The sequence below is a fragment of the Mercenaria mercenaria genome, chromosome 7, assembly GCF_021730395.1.
Source record: "Mercenaria mercenaria strain notata chromosome 7, MADL_Memer_1, whole genome shotgun sequence".
NCBI classification, from domain to species: domain Eukaryota; kingdom Metazoa; phylum Mollusca; class Bivalvia; order Venerida; family Veneridae; genus Mercenaria; species Mercenaria mercenaria.
The window spans coordinates 39,642,937-39,665,471 of record NC_069367.1 but is presented as its reverse complement, the minus strand read 5'-3'; the positions used below and the strand labels follow the sequence as shown (position 1 = coordinate 39,665,471).

The following is a 22,535-nucleotide window of genomic DNA, read 5'->3' as shown; positions in this document are numbered from 1 at the left end:
TTTTTTTTATATATATATTTTTTTATGAATTGAGGCTCATTTAAATTTGGTTTATCACTTCACAAAAGACTTTACTGACCCTCAAAATCACTACTGGTATTGTAGGTAAAATAAGTAAAAAATAACATTCACTTACCCTCTGTGTCATTGTCAGTACGGATGGTCTGATGCTACAAGGACCGCTCCTCCTCAGGCCACTTGGAGCTATGCGAGCCACTTGTCATTGACATAATTATGTGAATAGGTCCTGGACTGGTTGTGAACCCGTCTATCCCCTGCTCCTGTTGTTTCCGAAAGGCCCGCTAGATGTCTGCTCCAGGGAGGAATGGAAGCGCTAACAATTTGCAGATTAGATTGTGCATGGACTTGCGCTTTCTGTACATTCTGGCAAGACCAAATTCTCCGATGTGTCTTTGTAGAACCTGCAAGGCATTAAATTTAATTTGGATTAACTCATGAGGAATGGTACACTTCTTTTTAAATATGTGTATTTAACAATAATTACAGTCATCGTCATTTCATATTTAAATCAGACCATAATTTTAGGTGACATTTAATATAAACAAATATACTAACAAATTAAATCAAACCAATAATTTTGAGTGACATCATAAACAAACTTATCAGGCCTAACATATTTAAATTAGATCAATCCTTTCAGGTGACAAAACAAACAAACTATTACACTAATAAGTTTTAATTCCTTGTGAAATTAACGTACTAACTTGTGACCAATGGAAGGCACACCCCTTAAGCTTAGTACTAGGGAACATCTCCCTCATGCAGGGCCTGCCACAGAGCTGAAAACATGATAATATGAGCCGTGCCATGAGAAAACCAACAGTGGGTATGCGACCAGCATGGATCCAGACCAGCCTGCGCATCCGCACAGTCTGGTCAGGCTCCATGCTGTTCACTTTTAAAGCCTATTGGAATTGGAGAAACTGTTAGCGAACAGAATGGATCCTGACCAGACTGCGCGGATGCGCAGGCTGGTCTGGATCCATGCTGGTGGCAAACCCACTATGTTGGTTTTCTCATGGCGTGGCTCATATATATATTAGAGACCTCTTACATAATTAGTAAAATATCGTTAGAAATGATTAATACTTTTGTTGTCATTATGTATCTAATGTAATTAATCTACCTTATCCTGGATATTTTTGTTATAAACATAGAAACTGTACAATTGTTTCATTCATTTGTAATAGTCTGCATTAATGCATGCTTCCTCAAATACTGTTCATGTATTTTACACACCTATCTCAAAGTCCATGGTGAAGCACTCTACTGCTGGAGCCTCTTCCAGAATGTCAACAACCTTCCGCAGGATCTGAATTTAATGGAATTAAAAGCATTATATAAAATGTTATTTAAATGATGATTATTATATCATTTTTAATGGTGTTGTTGATTTATTACAATTTTATTATTTGAAGCAAGAAGAATACGACATGAGGGTCATGATGATCCTAAATTGCTCACCTGAGTAATACAAGCCACATGTTTAAAATAGCACACTGATGCTAAAGCATTAGAAAGTAGGTCAGTAGGTCACATTCATGGTCACTGAAAGTCAGTTTTAAGATTGGTGTGCAAAACTGTACATGTCATCCAAATTTCAAAGCTGTATCTTAAGCAAGAGGGCCATGATGGCCCTATATATCGCTCACCAGAGTTGATCTGGCCTACTGACCTAGTTTTTGACCCTACATGAATAAGAGTTGAACTTGACCTAAAGATCATCAAGACAAACATTCTGACTAAATTTCATAAAGATTTGGTTACAACTGTGTTAAGTTTCAAACTTAAATTATGGTCTCTAGAGTGTTGAAAAGATCTGGCCTAGTGACCTAGTTTTTGACCCCACATGACCCACATTCAAACTTAACCTAGAAATGATTAAGACAAACATTCTGACCCAGTTTCATAAAGATTGAGTCACAAATATGGCCTCTAAAGTGTTCACAAGATTTTCCTTTCATTTGACCAGGTGACCTAGTTTTTGACCCTACATGACCAAGATTCAAGCTTGACCTAGAAATCATCAAGCCGAACTTTCTGACTAAGTTTCATGGATATTGGGTCACAACTGTGGCCCCTAGAATGTTCACACGCTTTTCCTTTGATCTGACCAGGTGACCTAGTTTCTGACCCCACATGACCCAGTTTTGAACTTGACCTAGTGATCATCAAACATTCTGACCAAGTTTCAAAAAGATTGGGTCACAAATGTGTTCACAGGCTTTTCCTTTGATCTGACCTACTGATCTAGTTTTTGATCTCACATGACCCAATTTCGAACCTGACCTAGAGATCATCAACATTAATGTTCTGAACAAGTTTCATAAAGATTGGGTCACAAATGTGGTCTCTAGAGTGTTCACAAGCTTTTCCTTTGATCTGACCTACTGACCTAGTTTTTGATCTCACATGACCCAGTTTCGAACCTGACCTAGAGATCATCAACATTAATGTTCTGACCATGTTTCATAAAGATTGGGTCAAAAATGTGGTCTCTAGAGTGTTCACGGGCTTTTCCTTTGATCTGACCTACTGACCTAGTTTTTGATCCCACATGACCCACTTTCGAACTTGACCTAGAGATCATCAAGACAAACATTCTGACCAAGTTTCATAAAGACTGGGTCACAAATGTGGTCTCTAGAGTGTTCACAAGCTTTTCCTTTGATCTGACCTACTGACCTAGTTTTTGACCCCACATGACCCAGTTTCAAATTTTACCTAGAGATCATCAAGACTAATATTCTGACCAATTTCATAAAGATTGGGTCAAAACTGTGGTATCTAGAGTGTTCACAAGCTTTTCCTTTGATCTGACCTTCTGACCTAGTTTTTGACCCCAGATAACCCGGTTTCGAAACTGACCTAGAGATCATCAAGACTAACATTCTGACCAAGTTTCATAAAGACTGGATCACAAATGTGGCCTCTAGAGTGTTCACAAGGCAAATGTGGACGCATGACGCACGACAGGCAACGCACGACGGACAATGACCGGTCACAATAGCTTACCTTGAGCACTTCGTGCTCTGATTGGCTAAAAACTGTATGTCTTTAAAGGACAAGGAATGCCTGTCAATAACTTAATTTTATACAAAAGTCATCCTCAAGACTTTCATAACGCTGCATTTTTAAATCGGACCACTATCTAAAAAAGGTATGTAAGTCTGAAATTTAAACAAGTGGCTGATCACAGAGGCTGCCATCTTAGTGTGTTTATGATGTCATTTACACACTGTTGAATTATTTATTCAGCAAATAACCTTTTAAATAGATTAATTTCATATGTTTCTTGAGAGTTAGATGTAAAACATGGTAATTTCCTTCAGTATAAGTGGAAGAAGTAGAGAATTTATTTAACAGTAATAAGTAAATACAGTTCAAATATGTATCTATAAATTTGATAAATCCGCCATTTTGTTTTTTTGTTGCCATAGAAACAAAACAGCCGACATCTTTTATCAAATATTTAAATGCTCTTTAAGTCGATTTTGATTTTTCTTTTCACTTCTTTAAATGATTTAAGAAATCCCAGCAGACGGAATTAACATAAGAACAACATTGCCTTTCCCTTTAAGATGTTTTCATATGAATACAAAAAAAAAAAAATCTTTCAAATTTAATGATATTTCTGTGAAAAATTGTAATACAGTTGAATATCGTTACCTCGATATCGGTTAGCTCGATACTCCGGTTAGCACGATGTATTTTAGTCAGTCCTGATTTTTCCCTATATATTCTAATGTAATTATTTATCATTACCTCGGTATGATTAGCTCGATATTTTGTTTAGCTCGATGATATTTATCAGTCCCGTCAACTTACCTGTAATGTGTTTACACCTGGTTTCGTCGATATCACAGCGTGTCAGAAAATATCCATGTTATCTGTAAGGTGTGAAAAGCAACCTATTGTTGTCCGGCGATGTATTTATCATAATCAAGTTAGTGTGTTTGTTATTTAATCTTTAATCCAATTCAAATGTTAGGAAGTTTGCATTTAATTCCCAATAATTAGTCTTATAAAACAGTGTGCAAGTGGGCAACTTGTTTTCCAATATAACAACTAATTTGGATGAAATATTTTTCTGTATCTGCCATGTAGGATTGAGTAACAATATGCGTATTACACAGGCAAATTTTTGTTATCGAAGCACAGTCAAAATGACTACTCAACTAGGAACATTACAGCTGCATTCAGACTTGTTTATGGAAGGAATAAAATGCTAATGTTTACACGTATATTTTGAAAAATTTAAAACTTAAATGTAAGTATGTACTATTTAATCAAGATGTTTATTTGTCAATAAAATTAGAATCGTATTTTCGTTATATCATTTCTTTCCCCTTTCAAACCCTCTAAAAAAAGGCATTGGATATAGTGACAATTAAGACGTCCGACACAAGTACAAGTTGTCCCAGATAGTCGATATCGTTACGTCGAACTTCGGATACGTCGCTGCAATTTTTTACAGTCCCTTGAATATCGAGGTAACGGTATTCGACTGTATTTAATTATTATATATATAATTAAAAATCCTCAATCAAGTATTAAACTATGTAACAACTCATGGCAACATAATCCTGCTTCCGGCGTCTGGAAATTAGCACATGTACATCAGTAGCACCTGCTTCATGTTGACGCCCACTCGGATGAAGGCATCGACTGAACACAGCTGTAACAAGAGCACCGCCTTGCGGGTGCTGACGCTCATCTGATTTTTTTTGTGTAATAGAAATATTGTCCTACCCATGATTTTCTAAGTCTAAAAAGGGCCATCATTCTTGCAAAAAGCAGGATAGAGTTATGTTTCTTGATGTACAGTGTCCACTTATGATGGTGAAAAACTGTTGCAAGTTTTAAAGCAATAGCTTTGATAGTTTATGAGAAAAGTTGACTTAAACATAATACTCAACCAAGAAAATGATTTTCTAAATCCAAAAGGGGCAATAATTATTGCAAAAAGCAGGATGGAGTTATGTTTCTTGCTGTACAGGGTCAGCTTATGATGGTGAACAAGTGTTGCAAGTTTCAAAGCAATAGCTTTGATAGTTTAAGAGAAAAAGTTGACCTAAACATAAAACTTAACCAAGAAATCTGATATTTTCTAAGTCCAAAAGGGGCCATAAATCTTGCAAAAAGCAGGACGGAGTTATGTTTCTTGCTATACAGGGTCAACTTATGATGGTGAACAAGTGTTGCAAGTTTTAAAGCAATAGCTTTGATAGTTTAGGATAAAAGCTGACCTAAACATAAAACTTAACTAAGAAAACTGATTTTCTAAGTTCAAAAGGGGCAATAAATCTTGCAAAAAGCAAGATGGAGTTATGTTTCTTGATGTACAGGGTCTGCTTATGATGGTAAACAAGTATTCCAAGTTTCAAAGCAATAGCTTTGATAGTTTAGGAGAAAAGCTGACCTAAACATAAAACTTAACCAGGCAACGCCGACGCAGACGCCGACGCCGACAACCGCTCAAGTGATGACAATAACTCATCATTTTTTTTTCAAAAAATCAGATGAGCTAAAAATTGTGTATGCACTGCTTTGAAGGTCCTGTGTAGATACCACTTCCGTGCTCTGGTCAACAGGTTCAGCTACGTCTGGGTGGTGAATATCACGTGGCGTTCTCCGGTCACGTGGACATCCCATACCAGAAATGGCTCCTTCAGGAATTCATCAAACTAAAATAAATATAAAATATTTATTCAGTGAGAAAAATTCAGGACTATTTCTTTCTTTATACAAAATAAGAATTAGTACATCAATGTTACTTTAGGATTATCACTTCAATATTGAGTGGTCATGTATATCTCATTCATCTCAGTGTTCCCAAATGGTTACAATAGATGTCACATTGCAAAAGTGTTGGTTCACTGACATATAACATGATGCGTAAGAATTTGACCAAATATACGTATCTGCCTATGAGCATAATGACATGAGTTAATCGTAAAATTGAAATATAATGTAATATAATAATGTAATACATATTGCAATATAAAATATATTGTTCTATTGTACATGTGTAAGATAAAAATAAACTATAAATACATACATCTTGTGCCAGAATCTTTTTAGCTGCTAGTGGGTCACCGGGCCGTGACCGGGGTGAGTGTGTGGTGCTGGACCATGTATGAAGACATTGTATCTCTGAGATACTGAAGGGCCAGTGGTTGTCCTTGCGTCGTACACAGCAACACCAGTATCTAGTTTTCATCATAGGCACCTGAAATGATTTGAAATTACATATAATTATTGAATTATAAATATCAACAATTAAAAACTGTTTTTCCAGTGTAATTTAAAGAATTAATAGAAAGTCATCAGTACCATTTCCAGTTGACAGTCTTGTTTCAATCTAGGATATAAAGAACAATAAGAAATTAATTGTTGTAGAAGATTTAACCTGAAAATATATTTATTCAGGTATTTTTATCTTTTAACAAGAGCTGTCACTAATGGTGACAAATGCCCCCGCAGCCTTTGACCTGGTGACCTTGACCTTTGACCTGGTGACCCCAAAGTTAGTAGGGGACGTGTACTCAATAAGTACTATCAGCACGTGAAGTTTGAAGGTCCTGGGTGCAGTGGTTCGCGAGTAAAGTGCCTTCATGCAAAAAGTTAACGTGACGAACGAACAAACAAACAAACTAATGGACGGACAGTTGAAAACTAATATGACTCCCTTCAGAGGCATAAAAAATTAGACCCCCTATGAAATTTAATATAAAGAGGGTATCATTTTTTTAAAGATAAGACTTCTGGAGTCTTACTGATAGAATTTCAGACTCCTGTGATATTATGATATGTAAAGCTACCTCTAATAAAAGTATTTATAACTCCCTTTTGTAAAATTGCATTACATCATTTGACTTCAAATTATTTCTTTTTCTGAAATGGCTTCTACACAGTTAAAATTGTTACCAAAAAGTTACATTACATGTCAAAATAGAACAATAGGGTCATGATGACCCTGGATCACTCACCTGAGTAATTATACTGTGAAATGATTTAATTTCGTAGGCACGAAATTTCGTGGTTTTGGCCAAAACGGCTGTTTGGTGGGGGCGTTAATTCATGGATTTTCAATTTTTGAAAATTTTTTCATAGTTTCCACAGGAATACGGTAGATCTTGTATATCATTTTGTTCTTACATGTGAAACTTACACATGTCAAACAGCACTACCATGGTTACCGAATTTGCAATCTACGCCGCAGGAGATTAGCGAGTGATCATGTGCCAATTAACGACCGCATTATCTATTATTGAACGACCCCTAATTTGCAAAACTTAATGAAACTGAAATGTTCAATAAGAAAAGTTGGCACCAATTAAAATGTGACAAAACCATAGCACCTGGGATATAGTCTTGCACAATTATCATTCATATTCAAACAAATATAAAGTTCATCACACTGATTATTTGATCGTGTTTCAAACAAGAACTAGTATGAAATTGTATTGCAAATTAATATTTTTTTATAGATTTACTTATTTTATGTTGCAAAAAATGTATTTTTGCACACGATTGATACAATATAAATGGTTAAGAATCATGAAAAAGTTACATAAATGGCTGTTGTTTTTATTAAGTAGTACTAGTATAAATAATAAACATAGTAATCCTTACATAAACTTTTATTAACTGGTTGCTAGACTTTCATCCGAAAGTTGTTGTTTTTGCAAAATGAATGCGCGTCTGTATCTAAAATTACAAGCTGTTGAACTTGTGCATGTGTTATTTCCTGCCGAGAAACGTGTTATGTGAATTCGGTAATAATATATAATAGACGCAAATCTAGCAATTAAACTATATTTAACAGTCCCAAAGTAGTAGTAGTTTACTACATGTCAGTAACTATAAACATTGCAGAGCGGGGCCGATAAAATTCAAATAACAGCCGCAGCATATTGTGGTTGGCACATGACGCTATGTCAAACTTCTATTTTTAGTATCTACTTTTACTTTGACGAGCATGTCGTATGGGTAAATTTCTGAATAAAATAGTCGGTTTTGTTCTGACGCATTTCTATGTTTATCGTTGATGGAGCCTCCATAAACTACATGAAAGCTGCAGGTCAGTACTGCCGCATGCACATAACTACGGACCAGATCAGATGGCTATCGTGTCTTTTTGGTGACATTGAGTACAATTTACATTATCGTGGGCATAATTTCTTCGTTGGGACTTAATTTCGTGGTTGAGCTGAACCACGAAATCCACGAAAATTAATCGTCCATGAATAATAATGAAAGTAGGTCAGCAGGTCAAGGTCACAGTCAGGTGACCCCCTAATCACTTAGGGTCATCAGGTAATTATAACTAAACAGTCTAGGAAATAATTATGATCTGATAATTTTTGAAGTATTTTTCCTACATAACTCATATAATAAGTGACCTCCTGGGCGGGGCCTCTTTTCACCCCAGGGGCATAATTTGAACAATCTTGTTAGAGATCCACTAGGCAATACTACATACTAAATATCAAAGACCTAGGCCTTGAACTTTCAGACAAGAAGATTTTTAACAACATTTCTTATGTGTATGTAAAATTTGGGAACCCCGGGGCGGGGCCTCTTTTCACCCCAAGAGCATAATTTGAACAATCTTCATAGAGGACCATTAGATGATGTCACATGCTAAATATGGAGGCTCTATGCCTTGCAGATTTGGACAAGAAGACTTTTTAAGTTTTTCCTTCGGGTTGCAATGGCAACCAGAGTTCTGCTTGGAAAAGCATCATTTGAACAAGTTTGGTAGAGGACCACCCAAGGATCATTCCTGTGAAGTGTCTTTAAATTCGGCCCAGTGGTTTCAGCGGTGATGTTATTTGAAGGACGATGGACATCATGCGATCACAAAAGCTCACCTTGAGCCTTTGGCTCAGGTGAGCTAAAAATTGGGTGAAACGTCATTTCCAAACAAATGAAATTTTGGGGTGAAATGTCATTGACGGGAGTAGCTAAAAAATTTCAGCTCAGAGATGTTTATATGCTGTCATGGATCTCTGAGCTGAAACGAATTCCAAACTGAAACCTAACCAGAAATCGTGCCAGAAGTCTGTCAGCTATAATTTCCTCAATTTTTCTTTTGATCTGACATAAAAAACAACAAAAAAAACATGCAACAAGTTCTGAACACAAATTCTACACACAAGTTTCAAATGGGTATCACTGTCTGCAATATTTTGGCCACCATTGCCGTTGTGACCTAATATCAGGGTACTCTTCATTTTGAAAACAAATAGGCTGTCTTGAATCATCATTTATTGATCTTTTCTCAAGTTTTCTGTGAAATAAAACCTTCTAAGGTATGTTTTACATGAAGTTTGTTGAAATGGTTATACATTTTTTGTAATTTATGTTACTACTTTTTACGATTAAAATTGAAAAGCATTTCTAACGCTTTTACTCCAGGTAAACTGTTTAGTTATCTATAATTTAATAAAATTCAAAAATATACAAAATGCTAATCTTGATTTTCAAAAATAACCATGTGCTATTAACTTTGCATGACATCATCAGTTTCTCACGAGAGTCGGTGCAAGATGTTGCGGTTTGACGCTTGTTAGGCTAAATAAAGTAGTATGTGTGGTTCTGGTTTCCCGATCGACCCTATTTTTTCCCGCCGACCCTAACTTTTTTATTGTTCACCAAAAAAAAAAAAATAAAATGAAAAACCCGGTGAATTTCAATACTGTTTGCCGCCACAAGCGGAGGTATGGCAGTAGGCGGAGCGTCGTATATTAATTAGCTACTGACAGATGTCAATCACGCCACGTGCCGGCTGACACGTAGTCATCTGGCGGTTTGTATTTAGTACAATAATGCCTGTTATTTTCAATGTGTTAATTGATAAGTGTGTAAAAGTTTATTGATAAACAATGCGAAGAGCGGCCAATTATCGTGTTTGTACCACTTGTTAATTAGCAGTATAGCCTAATGTTATTTGCGATAATTTACAATCTAGTTTTTACAACTTTAAGTAAACAGATTACAACAGTCTGAACAACTCGGCGATTTGGATTTCGCCCGGAGGCGATAGCCAACTTTACAGCGACTATGTAGGATGATCTTTGGAGTCATTGAGAAAAAAAATGTCTCGGCCCGAGTTGTCGCTTGAAACTTTCGCCAACTGATCCAAATTAACGTCAGATTTTGTGGCGACCAACAGCGCAACCCCTGCCTACAACTTATGTTATATTATTTTTCGGTTTGGCCACTTTATACTTTACAACAAATTGCATAATTAAAATCGTTATTTTGTGTGCTTGATATGATCATATGAGCCATCGGCCGTTACGGTCTATAACAAATCATTTTGACCCAATAAAAATGCTTTAAATAAGCAGAAAACATAAGTATTGAATAGAAATAAAATTATAAACAAGTATTTTATCAAGAATTTGATGCTTTCCTTCGCTTTTCCGTATTTGTCACCCGTTTTTGCGATCGTGATTTTCGGATATTTCTGTCATTTTTTTAGTTTTCTAGTTCAATCTGAATAAACAGTCAAAAGTCTGCATTTAAGAAAAATATGACAACTGTTGCAAAAGCAGCTCTTATATTGAAGCATTTTTTGAAAATAAAAACATGCAAAGGCACCAAACCCCACCCACTTTTAGACAATGTGCAAAATAGGTTAACTTAAAATATATCCTCCAACTGAAAGCTATTAAATATTTAAACAAGTCATAGAAATAAAGTCAATCTTCAAGAAAATATTAGGCTATAAAACTTTACCATGATGATAAAATATATGCAAAATTTACCTTTTTTACAAGTTAATTACAAAATGTACAGAATACATCAGATGAGGGCCTGTGCCTGAACATTTTTATCCGAGTGACCTTTTTCCTGGCCTGTGTTTGGGACTTTGTAATATTCAGAATGCATAAATAAACTAAATATTTAATATATCTGCATCTTTGACTCGTGCTATAGGTACTTTTCTAACCTGAATACCCAGGTCCTGTGATGGTTAATATGTTTCACATGTCAAACATTCACTTTGTAAGCTATGTTACTGCGAACATGAAATTAAAAGAATGAAATAAATATACAGATCAGGAGAAGAAAACAATATAGTAGCAAGGAAATTTCATGAAAAGAAGGTTAACATCCTGCAGGGAGTGATTAGTAACCAAAGGGTACATAAAAAGCACCAGTATGTACTGATACACCATTGTTTCAATACAAAAAAAAAAATCCCTACCTACCTACCCTATTTTTTTTGGCCATGTAATAGGAACCACACATATTATTCAGGGGTCCTGAAATAAGCTGTCCGAGTTGTCCGATTCGTGGATTCCTTGGTCCGGACAAGCAGTTTTTAGAAGCTGGCTTGTCCGGGGACAAGTAAAATTTCCGTGGTAAACATTTTATGAAAACGAAACTAATCGGCGTCATCTGTGATTTCCGCATGCCTAAAGGCAATATCTAATCTGTTTGTGATCATTTATGACCCTTAAATTATCAAAACAAAAATGTATGCAGCCATTTATAGACACGTGGACTGGTTTACTACATTTAATGATCATTATTGGAAAATTATACCGTGAAGTTGAAAATGAGTGCCAGTCTGGGGTTTCCCGTTATCTACTTTCATTTTTGATTTTCAGAAAATCGATGAGCTAGGTTGGCGCTATGTAAAAAAGTTTAGTAGCCAAAATTTGTGGCTTAATTGTTCCAGTCGATTGTTTTGACATTTAACAACTCTGACAGCTTATTTCAGGACCCCTGAAAGACCAACTGGTGCAGTATTCAGTGAGTTATGGGACCAGGGTAGAAATTCTAGGCATACTGAGATTATTTTTGTCAATGGCATGTGTTCAAGTGTTCTTAATTATTCTCTACTCACTAAACTTGCTAGTCATAACATATTTTCAAGTGGATGTTCTAGTCACTTAGCTTGCTAGTCATAACATATATTTTCAAGTGGATGTTCTAGTCACTTAGCTTGCTAGTTATAACATATTTTCAAATGGATGGTTCTAGTCATAACATAAAAACTTTATATCAGTCAAAATAGAAGTCAACAGAAGTGTATCTTTGTATTATTTGTTTATTTAGTAATGATAATGCTGATCCTTTCCTTTTTAAACTAAAAAGTACGGACAAGTTCTTCTTTGGTACGGACAAGTGGATTTGTGGGCCCAACTTGTCCGTGGACAAGTAGACTCTGAAAATATTTCAGGACCCCTGTTATTATTTTTGGCCTTAGATAACCAAATGGTGTTACAGACTTCCGGAAAGTTGGGAAAAGTGGCCGGACATTCGGTACGGCAATCATGTCTAAACATCTGCTGGACCGAAGAACAATCCACTGGACCGAAAATGAACTTGTAATACAGAACCAAATAAAGCCTAGAGGTGTAAACTACCAGTTTAACACGCTGTTTTACATTTAGCCAGGCACAAATCTTTGCCATTTATCATTTATATTAAGATAGAACCTCTTCATTTCATACTCATTTTTGCTTTCTATACGTTCGGCAGATGTGTATTTTCATTAATTTTCTGGATTCAGCACCGGTTCTTTTTAATGACGCCATTTTGTAAGAGATGTTGCGGTTCTCAGGATATGATCAGTCGGTACGCATCCGGGTTAAAACCGGAGGACCGCATCAAAATTTTGCTGTTGTGTCCGTCGGACCGATGACTTTCCGGAAGTCTGGTGTTACGTATGCCATTTATGGACATGACCATCAGAAAATAAAATAGCGTCAGTTAAGTTATGGTAGCCAGAACTACTGGGTGGAGAAGTCATACGCCAGTATTGGTTTCTGCTTCGTAACCTACAGATACAGAGATGTCAACCAAAATCGGGGTGAACTATCATGTCAGAGGTGAAATGTCATCTGGGTGAAGTGTCTGGTTTTCCTGATCTTTTCCATACAACTTTTCACACTAGCTGAAGACAAGTTTATGTGGTGCAAGATTCAATTTTGTCCTGTAATGTCTTCAATTTTGTCCTGTAATGTCTATGAAAATTATGAACGAAAACCATAAAATGTTGTTCAGATTTTTGAACATTGAAGAACGTCAACAATTTCAGCCTCGGGCTCGTGGAGCCTGATGGACAAATTGACTGTTGAACTGCACTCGACGATCGGATAGTGTGGTCCTTCTGCTAAATGAAATGACTTGTCATAATAAAGCATTTAACCGCACCTGTCATTCTTTGTTCCTTGCATTTTTCTTTTGCTATTCAATTACTTAGAACCTTGAAGTTCAAGTTAGATATTTGTCTGGTAGTATCAGCATCCGCGTTTCCTTACAAATGGAAAAGTTCAATCTAAGGGGCGTAACTTCGCACAAACTAATTTAGCTATCATTTGCGAGACTCGTTTTTTGGGGCCGGTTTTTTTTTATGTGTGTAGTATAAATCTAATTGGTTTTATTTTTCAGACAGAACTTAAATATACTTTGTAAATTAACGTCGGTGCGACGTTAAACTTAAGGAGGTAGGTTACCTTGTTACAAGGGTAAATTCAAATTAGTTGAACCGCAGCACATTTTTGTATTCCGTGTAGATATCTAATATGAAGTTTTAACTGCTATAATCTCAATTTCGTTTGTCTCTGTCCCTTCAAGTTCAATTTTATCCAGGTTTGAAGAGCATGACCCTCCAAAGGTATTTCATATTGAAAGAAGAAGGAAAATACGGATATTTACTACTTTTCAGTGTAATTTAGTTTCATTGATATCCGTAGAAGTCTGCATAATTGATATTTTTACTAGTATGCACGTTATCTTTCTAATAAAAGCTTAAAATGTATATGTCGTGGGGCTTGTGTTTCCATGGTAATGCATTTTCTCTCATTTTTAAACAACTATGTATAAAAATAGGGGTTTTCGACGGCTTCAGTGCCATTCTGTTAATGACCAACATGGCATATTTGGGTAATATTATTAGCAAAATACCAAGCACTTTACATGGTACCCTATTTTTCATAAAGTTTAAAGTAACCATGGCAACAGAGATGTTTAAAATAGCTTATATCTTGCTTTTTGTCGTAGTTTCTTATAAAAAATATTGAATAAGATTATCTTTCTAGTTAATGTAGCTATAAAACATATTATTTCTAACGTAAGTTATATTTTCGTGTTATTTGCATTTATTCAAACAAATTTCACAGCTTAGAATACTTACAGCAGTACCCCTCGTCTGGCATTTTTCATGGAAAAATCGTTCAGCATGCTGCTATTATTCTCATGGATATTGTTGAAATGAAAATAAAAAGCCGAAGCTGTGTTTCTTAAATAGACCAGTGTCAAAGCTTTTGAATTTTACATTTAGATACATAGGTCACGGGCTTCGTTTCCATGGTAACATCAATTCAATTCAAGAAACCACATTTTTCTACCGAAATTTGAACAATTTTAGATCTTAGTTTTAGTATAAAAGTAACAAATTATCAACGGAACCTGAAAAATAGGTATTACAAATCAAACTGCTAGATTTTTATTTGAAAATGGCCGTAACAAGTAACCTTTCACCCAACTATATACCAAATAACATTGGTTACCATCATCCATTTTCTTACATTCCGCATATCATTTCAATATAACTACATAAAAGAAGCAAAATGTTGATTTTTATTCAGCGCAAAAGACTCATAAAAATATTTCAGCAAATAATGGTTATCTGAAAATAGTTAAAATATAAAAAAATGCACAGAATTACGTACTTTCAAGACAAAAACTATTAATTTTGCGCGGTAACTGACACGTAACGTCATGACGTCAGTGACGTCATTTTAAGGCAACATTGTTTTGAAGCGTTTCTGCGGCAATTTATTCATTATTTCTGAATTATTAAACCATAAAGCATCAGATCGAAGACAGGTTCATGATTTGTATTCAGAAGAATGAATATACAAACACATTTAGTTTGTCGTAAACGTCGTCGTAAATCGTCACGTTAGCTTCCGGTTGGACATGCGCACATACAAATATGAAGGTAACCTACCTCCTTAACAAAATAAATGTAAATTACTGTAGTCCCCCCAATAAATGCCTACAAACTTTTGTAGGTCAGAACTTCAGTGAATTAGTTATATAAAAAAATGTAAATAAAATTTAGTATTGTATACATGTATATGCATCCTCCTCCTTTTTTTTGGATAATATGAAACTCTTACCTTTTAACTAGCTTTAAAACTCTTATATTCTGTTTAAAGAGTTAATCTCTGCATTATATGATTAACAACAAATATCGTATATATGAAAATAGATTTACTCAAGCCGCTCGCATTCACTAAACTGACTCAACATCGCATGCGCAATATCGATGTATTACGTACGACATACAAAGCATCATGGGAAGGTTATCAAATACTGTTACATCTTTTCTCTTTTACGGAAAAGAAGATAATACTGAACTGAATAGCTTAATTAAATAAGTATTTATGATTAAAGTTAAAGTCATTACTTGTTTCTTTGCTAAACGATTTCTAAATTAATATTTACAAAGTCAGTAACAATCACACTTGCATACGTGTTAATATTAAGAATTCATCGTTTATCAGTTAAATGATAGTCCTTATACTTCAATGGCATTCGTACAATACGACCAGATCTTGTCTGCGTTACCGGTGTTGCAGGTGTTTCTGAATTCACTGACTGACCGATTGTTTGCGGTTTCAATTCCGTTTCAGTTCGAGAATCTGTCTGGGGCAACAACTCTTGGTCGTTTATTTTCGGATCTATCTCTACAGTCTCCTCCCTTTGTTCATTGAAAAGTTCACTCGTCCGTCGGAGATGTTTTCTATTTCGGTTCACTACCGTGCCATTTTCTCTCAGAACGTTGTAAGACCGCGTTTGTGGTTTTTCGACAACAGTTCCCTTTTCCCAAGTTTTATTTCTTTCATTCGGCTGTATTCTCACCGTATCACCAGCTCGCAAACAGTCTAATGGCTTCGCAGTCCTGTTATAATAGTAGGCTTGTCTGTCTTTGCTTTTCTGAAGTTTAGCCTTAACATTTGACGGTATGCTAGGCTGAAACTGATTTGATCTCTCCGGTAGTAATGTTCGTGTTTTTCTGTTCATCAGCTGCTGAGCTGGACTATAACTTGTAGCCTGTTGAGGTGTATTCCTAAAATTTAAAAGTGCTAGCATCGGGTCTGTATGCGAATGTTTTGCTTTTTTCATAATACGTTTTGCAGTCTTAACTGCATTTTCAGCTTTTCCGTTTGATTGTGGATACCTTGCAGATGAAGTCACATGCGTAAAATCCCATTTCCTTGAAAATGATTTAAACTTTTCTGATTTGTAAACACTTGCGTTATCTGAGATCACACGTTCAGGAATTCCATGCATTGCAAAATGCTGTTTCAGCTTGGCGACTATTTCCTTCGACGTTGTTTCATACAGTCGATCTATTTCAAAGAAATTACTGAAATAATCTACAGTTACCAAATAGTCATTGCCATCAAACGTAAACACGTCAGTTCCGACTTTTGCCCAAGGTCTGTCAGGAATACTGTGACTGATTAACGGTTCTTTACTCTGTTTTCTTTCTAATGATTGACACGTGTCACATTTGCTTATGAAGTCTTTAATTTGAGATGTTATATTTGGCCAATACACACAGCTACGAGCGCGTTTTAAACAACCTTCAATTCCAATATGCGAATGAAGTTGATCTAGAATTTCTCTACGCATACTTTTTGGTATGATGCATCTATCACCGCGAAATATAATACCGTTATCTACCGATAGTTCATCCCGGACAGAATAATACGGCTTTACTTCTCTCGGCGCTTTATTCCATCCATTCTTAATACACTCAATCAGCTTTACCAATGTCTGGTCTTCGAGCGTAGCTTGCTTGATTCTAGTTTGTCTTTCAGACGAAACTGCCAAATAATCTGACGAACATGTAGCTTCTATCTCTTTCTCATAGTCTGTTAACAGTACGTCTTCCAGGTGCGTAGCACATCCATTAGCTATGTAGGCTCTTGAAAGCGTATCAGAAATATACATGTGTTTGCCCTTTTTATAGCAAATTTCATAGTCATAAGTCTGCAATTTCAGTAGCATCCGTTGGAGGCGCTTTGGTGCCCGAAAAAGCGGTTTCTTACTTATAATTTCAAGTGGTTTGTGGTCACTTTCTACAAAAACTCTCCGACCATATGTGAAATGGTGAAATTTCTCAAATGCAAACACCACCGCTAGCAGTTCTTTTTCGATCTGCGCATAGTTTTGCTCTGTTTGTGTGAGTGCACGACTTGCATATGCAACTGGTTGTCCCTCCTGCAGTAATGTTGCACCGAGTCCACTTTCAGAAGAGACGCACTGTATTACTGTTTCAAGTTTAGAATCATAGTAGCGTAATACTGGCGCGTTGCACACTGACTGCTTGATTGTGTCAAACGCTTCGTCATGTTCGTGTGTCCAATTGAACACAACATCTTTACGCGTAAGTTGTCTTAACGGTTCGCACATCTCGCTAAGCTTATCGAGAAATTTTGCTAGGTAGTTGACAAGACCCAATAACCGTTGGACAGCTTTTTTGTCGGTTGGCTTTGGCATTTTCGTAATAGCTTCAATTTTCGACGGATCTGCTTGTACTCCTTTGTCCGTGAGTAAATGTCCTACAAATTGCATTTCAGTTTTATGAAGCTGAAATTTGTCCCTGTTTAGCTTAATGCCTCGTTCTTGACACCTTTCAAGTAGTTTCTGCATGTTGTTGTCATGATCGCGCAAAGCCTCTTCGTAGGTTTCACCTTTGCCATAAATTATAATGTCATCAGCGATCGCCTTAATACCCGAAAGACCTGTTAAGTTTTGTTCAAGAAATTGCTGAAAGTATTCTGGCGCTGGAGATATTCCAAATGGCATTTTCAACCAACGATATCGCGCAAATGGCGTTTCAAATGTTGTGAGATAACTAGATTTCTCATCGAGCACCACGTGCCAAAATGCATTTTTGACATCACACTTGCTGAAAACTTTTGCGTTACTTAGCTCTGGTAGCAGATCTTCCACCACAGGTAACAAATAGTGACTTCTCTTTAAGGCTTTATTCAATGGTTTAGGATCTATGCAGATGCGAAGTTTTCCATTGGCTTTCTTGACAACTACTAAACTCGAAACCCAGTCTGTTGGTGTATCGACTTTCGCAATTATTCCCCTTTTTTCAAGTTGATTTAGCTCTCGTTTCAATTTTTCTTTCATAGCTACTGGTACTCTGCGTACAGGCATTTTCACAGGTTAGACTGTACCATCTATTTCCAAATGTAAGTGGTTTTCAAACTGACCTTCACCTTCAAATACTGACGCAAATTTTGTTTCAATTTCATCCATGGTTAATTGAGTTTTCTCCAAGTCTACGGGACAAATGTTGTGATATTGTATCTTAATTAAATTCATTTTCTGAATTGCTTGTGAACCTAACAACGGTGTGCTGTCATTCTCAATTACGACAAACTTCACCTTGTAGCGTTTCCTAGTTTTTGGATTTTTCAGCAGTAATACGCACGTTCCGCAGGATTTCATTTTTGATTTATTGTACATAGATAAAGTTGTCTGCGTGTGTTCTAATAGTTCATCCGGTACATACGATCTAGGTTGCGCCACTGTCTAATTGAAACTTGACAGTTTTGTGTTGATTAACGAGCAGCATGTTTGCAAATATTTTAGCTTGAACTTTTCCGCTGGAATTGACTGTCAAAACTTCATCATCACTTTCAGACTCCGACTGTATGTCAAACTGTTTCACATGCGACCTTTGAAATTTTGTTATTGAACGACACTCCGAATCGTAGTGATTAAATTTTCCACATTTTTGACATCTGATCCCATAAGCGGGACAATTTCCTGCAGCACAAAATTTCCCACAATATTTACACTTCGATTTCCTCGCTGAAGATTTCTTACGATCTGCTGTAGGTTTCCGTTTAGGTTTTACGACCTGAATATCTTCCTGAAAAGATGCACCTTTGTTCAATGACTGTATTTTCGTAGACGACGCTTCCGAAGCTCGGCACATGTCTATACATTTTTCTAAAGTTAATTTATCTTCTTGTAAGAGGCGTTTACGCAATCCATTGTCTCGTATACCCAATACTAATCTGTCCTTGATCAATTCATTTTCTAACGCTCCGTAATTACATGTTTTAGACAACTTCCTCACTTTCGTCAAATAGCTGTCAAAAGTTTCTGACTCTTTTTGAGAAGATGTGTGAAAAACATATCGCTCATATGTCACATTTGTTTTTCCGACACAGAAGGTTTCAAACTTATTCAAAACAATATCGATATCATCCTTTTGTTAGACGTCTGCAAAATCAAACCCATCAAAGACATCCATCGCGTCTGGTCCTATGCACGTAAGAAATGTAGCTGTTCTTAAGTCCTTCGATTTATGTATAAGTCCGGCTGCTTTCTCATAGTTAGTCCAAGAGCGTTTGAACTTTTTCCAATTAGTAGCTACATTACCGTCCATATCCAGTTTCTGTGGAAAGGGTATCAGCGAAGGCACAGCCGTAGAGCTATGAGACGGTGCGTCTGCAGCCGCCGGTGCTTCCTCATTAGCGCTCATGGTTAATTACTTAATTCACTGCTGAGATAAGTAATAGTAGTCCTCTGAATCAGATGATTAACTTAGCATTGTCTCATAAGCATGTATTTAGTCCATTTACATCTGACACCATGTTTAAAGAGTTAATCTCTGCATTATATGATTAACAACAAATATCGTATTATAGCTCTTTGTATATATGAAAATAGATTTACTCAAGCCGCTCGCATACACTAAACTGACTCAACATCGCATGCGCAATATCGATGTATTACGTACGACATACAAAGCATCATGGGAAGGTTATCAAATACTGTTACATATTCACAACTGTTAATCATTAAAATGGCTACAAATGTTGGAACCTCAGAACAACAGTACTGAGAAATAGGCTGCTTAGATCCAAAATCATATATCACAAAGTTATTTTACATGTTGTAAAATTGAGTTTCCTATTTCTTATGCACAACATAACTCTTTATTTTTAATTTCATTGTATAAAGTGCATAAGTTGACAGTTGCTTTAAGTTCCATAAGACTAAAATCAGATGAAACAGCTGCCTAAACAGATATTATACATGGTTAGAATAACATTTATGTAACATTCATTACTACATATGAACTTATTGCATCAGAACCATAAACAGGCTGGTAACATTGCCCAGGAATCGGTCTTTCAACAGAAAAACTAGTCTTGAAAAATAACTGAGATATTTCTTTCAAACTTGGTTCATTTATTTAGCATTGCATATGATAGAGATCTACAAATTAAAATAAAAATATCTTGGTTGCCTTCACTTTTGGTAGAATTATTTCCCCTTTTCAGATTTTTATGACACATAATTTTTTGAAGTCCAAAAAAAACTATGTTCTTATTCTAAGTTTAAAACAAAAAAGGGTTCAATGGCTTTCTAATGCTCTAAATTATTGCGCTAGTACATGAATGTATACATTTTACTGTGCTTTCACTTACAAAATTATAGAAAAATGTTAGTTGTAAAAAAATTGTTCATACATCTGCACTAGAAACAAAGTATTAATCCTAAATATATAGAATAAAGGTATTGGCGCACAAGTTTGAAGCAATAGAAAGCCATTGAACCCTTTTCTGTTCTAAACATTGGATTAGAACATACATTTTTGGACTTCAAAAATTATGCATCATAAAAATCTGAAAAAGGGAAGTAATTCTAACAAAACTGAAGGCAACAAAGTTATTTCTGTCTTAATATGCATCATATGTTATGCTTAATAAATGGACCATGTTTGAAAGAAATATCTTCATTATTTTTCAAGAAATATTAGTTTTTATGTCGAAAGCCCGATCGGGCAATGTTACCACCCTGATAAAGGGGGGTAATAAAAACAATGAGGTCAAGTAAACTTCCTATTGTGTTAATCAATATTCAAACCTTTGACAAATATTAAACTAATTATCGAAAACAAGATGTAACAAGAAATACAACAACATATCTTATGTATGGCAGCCACATTAACAAAGGCATTATGAACTTTTAATCAGCTGCCTCTGCATCATAATATAAACATAACTAAATGCAGTCGATATGGAAATGATCTTATGAAACTGCTATGGTCTGTCTACTCATCAAGATTTACAAAGTTGCATTGTCATCTTCAGATATAACAAACTGTCTGTAAGACAGCATTCTCGAGTTTTGTCAGTGCTTGACTCTGAATTACAGCTTTGCAAGTAAAATGAAACTTTAACCAAAAAATTCTAAGTTAAAAAGGGGCATACTCTGTCAAAATTCAAACCAGAGTTATGGGGATTGTTTCTCCTGGTGTAGTCTTTGATAGTAAATAAAAATATTAAGTTTCATTTTAGTCAAAAGCTTTGATAGTAAGAGATATTTGACTTTATCAAAAACTTTAACCAAAACTTTCTAAGTAAAAAAGGGGCATAATTCTGTCAAAATTCAAAATCAGAGTTATGGGGATTGTTTCTCTTGGTGTAGACTTTAATACTAAATAACTTTTTTAAGTTTCAAGTCAATAGCTTTGATAGTAACAGAGATATTAGACTTTATCAAAAACATTAACTTAAACGGTGATGGCGAGGACGACATTGAGGCAAGTGCATTCTTCGAAAAGTCGAGCTAAAAACATGAGGAAGCTTTTGATAATCATGTCTCAGTACAGTGCATATTTTCAAAGGACTGCAAAGAAAAACACCGTCTGATACTTATTGTAGACACTTTTATGAGATGAAGAATTTTGAAATAAGGCCATCCCCCACCTTGCTATTCACCAATGGCAGAATTAGACATAAGCTAGCAGAGAAAAGATTATCCAAGATTTAAACTTAAAATAAACATTAACAAATATCTTCAGGTCAGAGATGTTACCATAACACCATGATTTATTTTTTGATACACTGATATCATCATAAGTACCATTTCACTACCAGTCTGTGCTTATCTAATGTAATAATTATCATTCATTATTATAAGAAAAATAAAACTTCCAATATGCAATAAACATGAGGGCCAAGATGGCCCTAGGTCGCTCACCTGAGAAACACACCATAACCCACCATAACAGTGTAAACATGTTTGACCTAGTGATTTCATGGAAAAAAATATTCAGACAAATTATCATTAAAATTGGAGCAAAAACCTCCACTATAAACAAGTACTTTCTTTGATTTGACCTAGTGACCTAGTTTTTGACCCCAGATGACCCATATTCGAACTTGACCTAGATTTCATCAAGGCTATCATTCTGGCCAAATTTCATGAAGATCAATTGAAAAATACAGTCTCTATCGCATACACAAGGTTTTTCTTTGATTTGACCTAGTGACCTAGTTTTTGACCCCAGATGATCCATATTCAAATTTGACCTAGATTTCATCAAGTCAACCATTCTGGCCAAATTTTATGAAAATCCAATGTAAAATGCAGCCCCTATTGCATACATAAGGTTTTGCCTTGATTTGACCTAGTGACCTAGTTTT

The 22,535-nt window shown here is 35.6% G+C and overlaps 2 protein-coding genes across 11 annotated transcripts; both read right to left on the bottom strand.

Annotated features, from left to right (window-relative positions):
• Positions 1-141: 141 nt before the first annotated feature.
• On the bottom strand, positions 142-13,306 carry LOC123554331 (uncharacterized). Of its 10 annotated transcripts, none has more exons than XR_008371703.1 (5): positions 11,254-12,240; positions 6,083-6,253; positions 4,589-5,708; positions 1,261-1,333; positions 142-422 (listed from the first exon to the last, which is right to left on the bottom strand). XR_008371703.1 is itself a non-coding variant. In XM_053548173.1 (3 exons), the coding sequence occupies exons 1-3, from the start codon at positions 4,775-4,777 to the stop codon at positions 205-207; spliced, it is 417 nt and encodes a 138-aa protein (XP_053404148.1). In that variant the 5' UTR covers positions 4,778-5,663; the 3' UTR covers positions 142-204. The 10 variants fall into 10 exon arrangements, 1 of the variants encoding a protein (XP_053404148.1); XR_008371702.1 differs by having other exon boundaries at positions 4,592-5,708; XR_008371707.1 differs by having other exon boundaries at positions 5,568-5,708.
• A 2,243-nt stretch (positions 13,307-15,549) lies between these two features.
• Positions 15,550-18,240, bottom strand: LOC128558239 (uncharacterized protein K02A2.6-like). The gene has a single exon (XM_053547125.1). The coding sequence runs from the start codon at positions 18,238-18,240 to the stop codon at positions 15,550-15,552; it is 2,691 nt and encodes an 896-aa protein (XP_053403100.1).
• Positions 18,241-22,535: the final 4,295 nt, after the last annotated feature.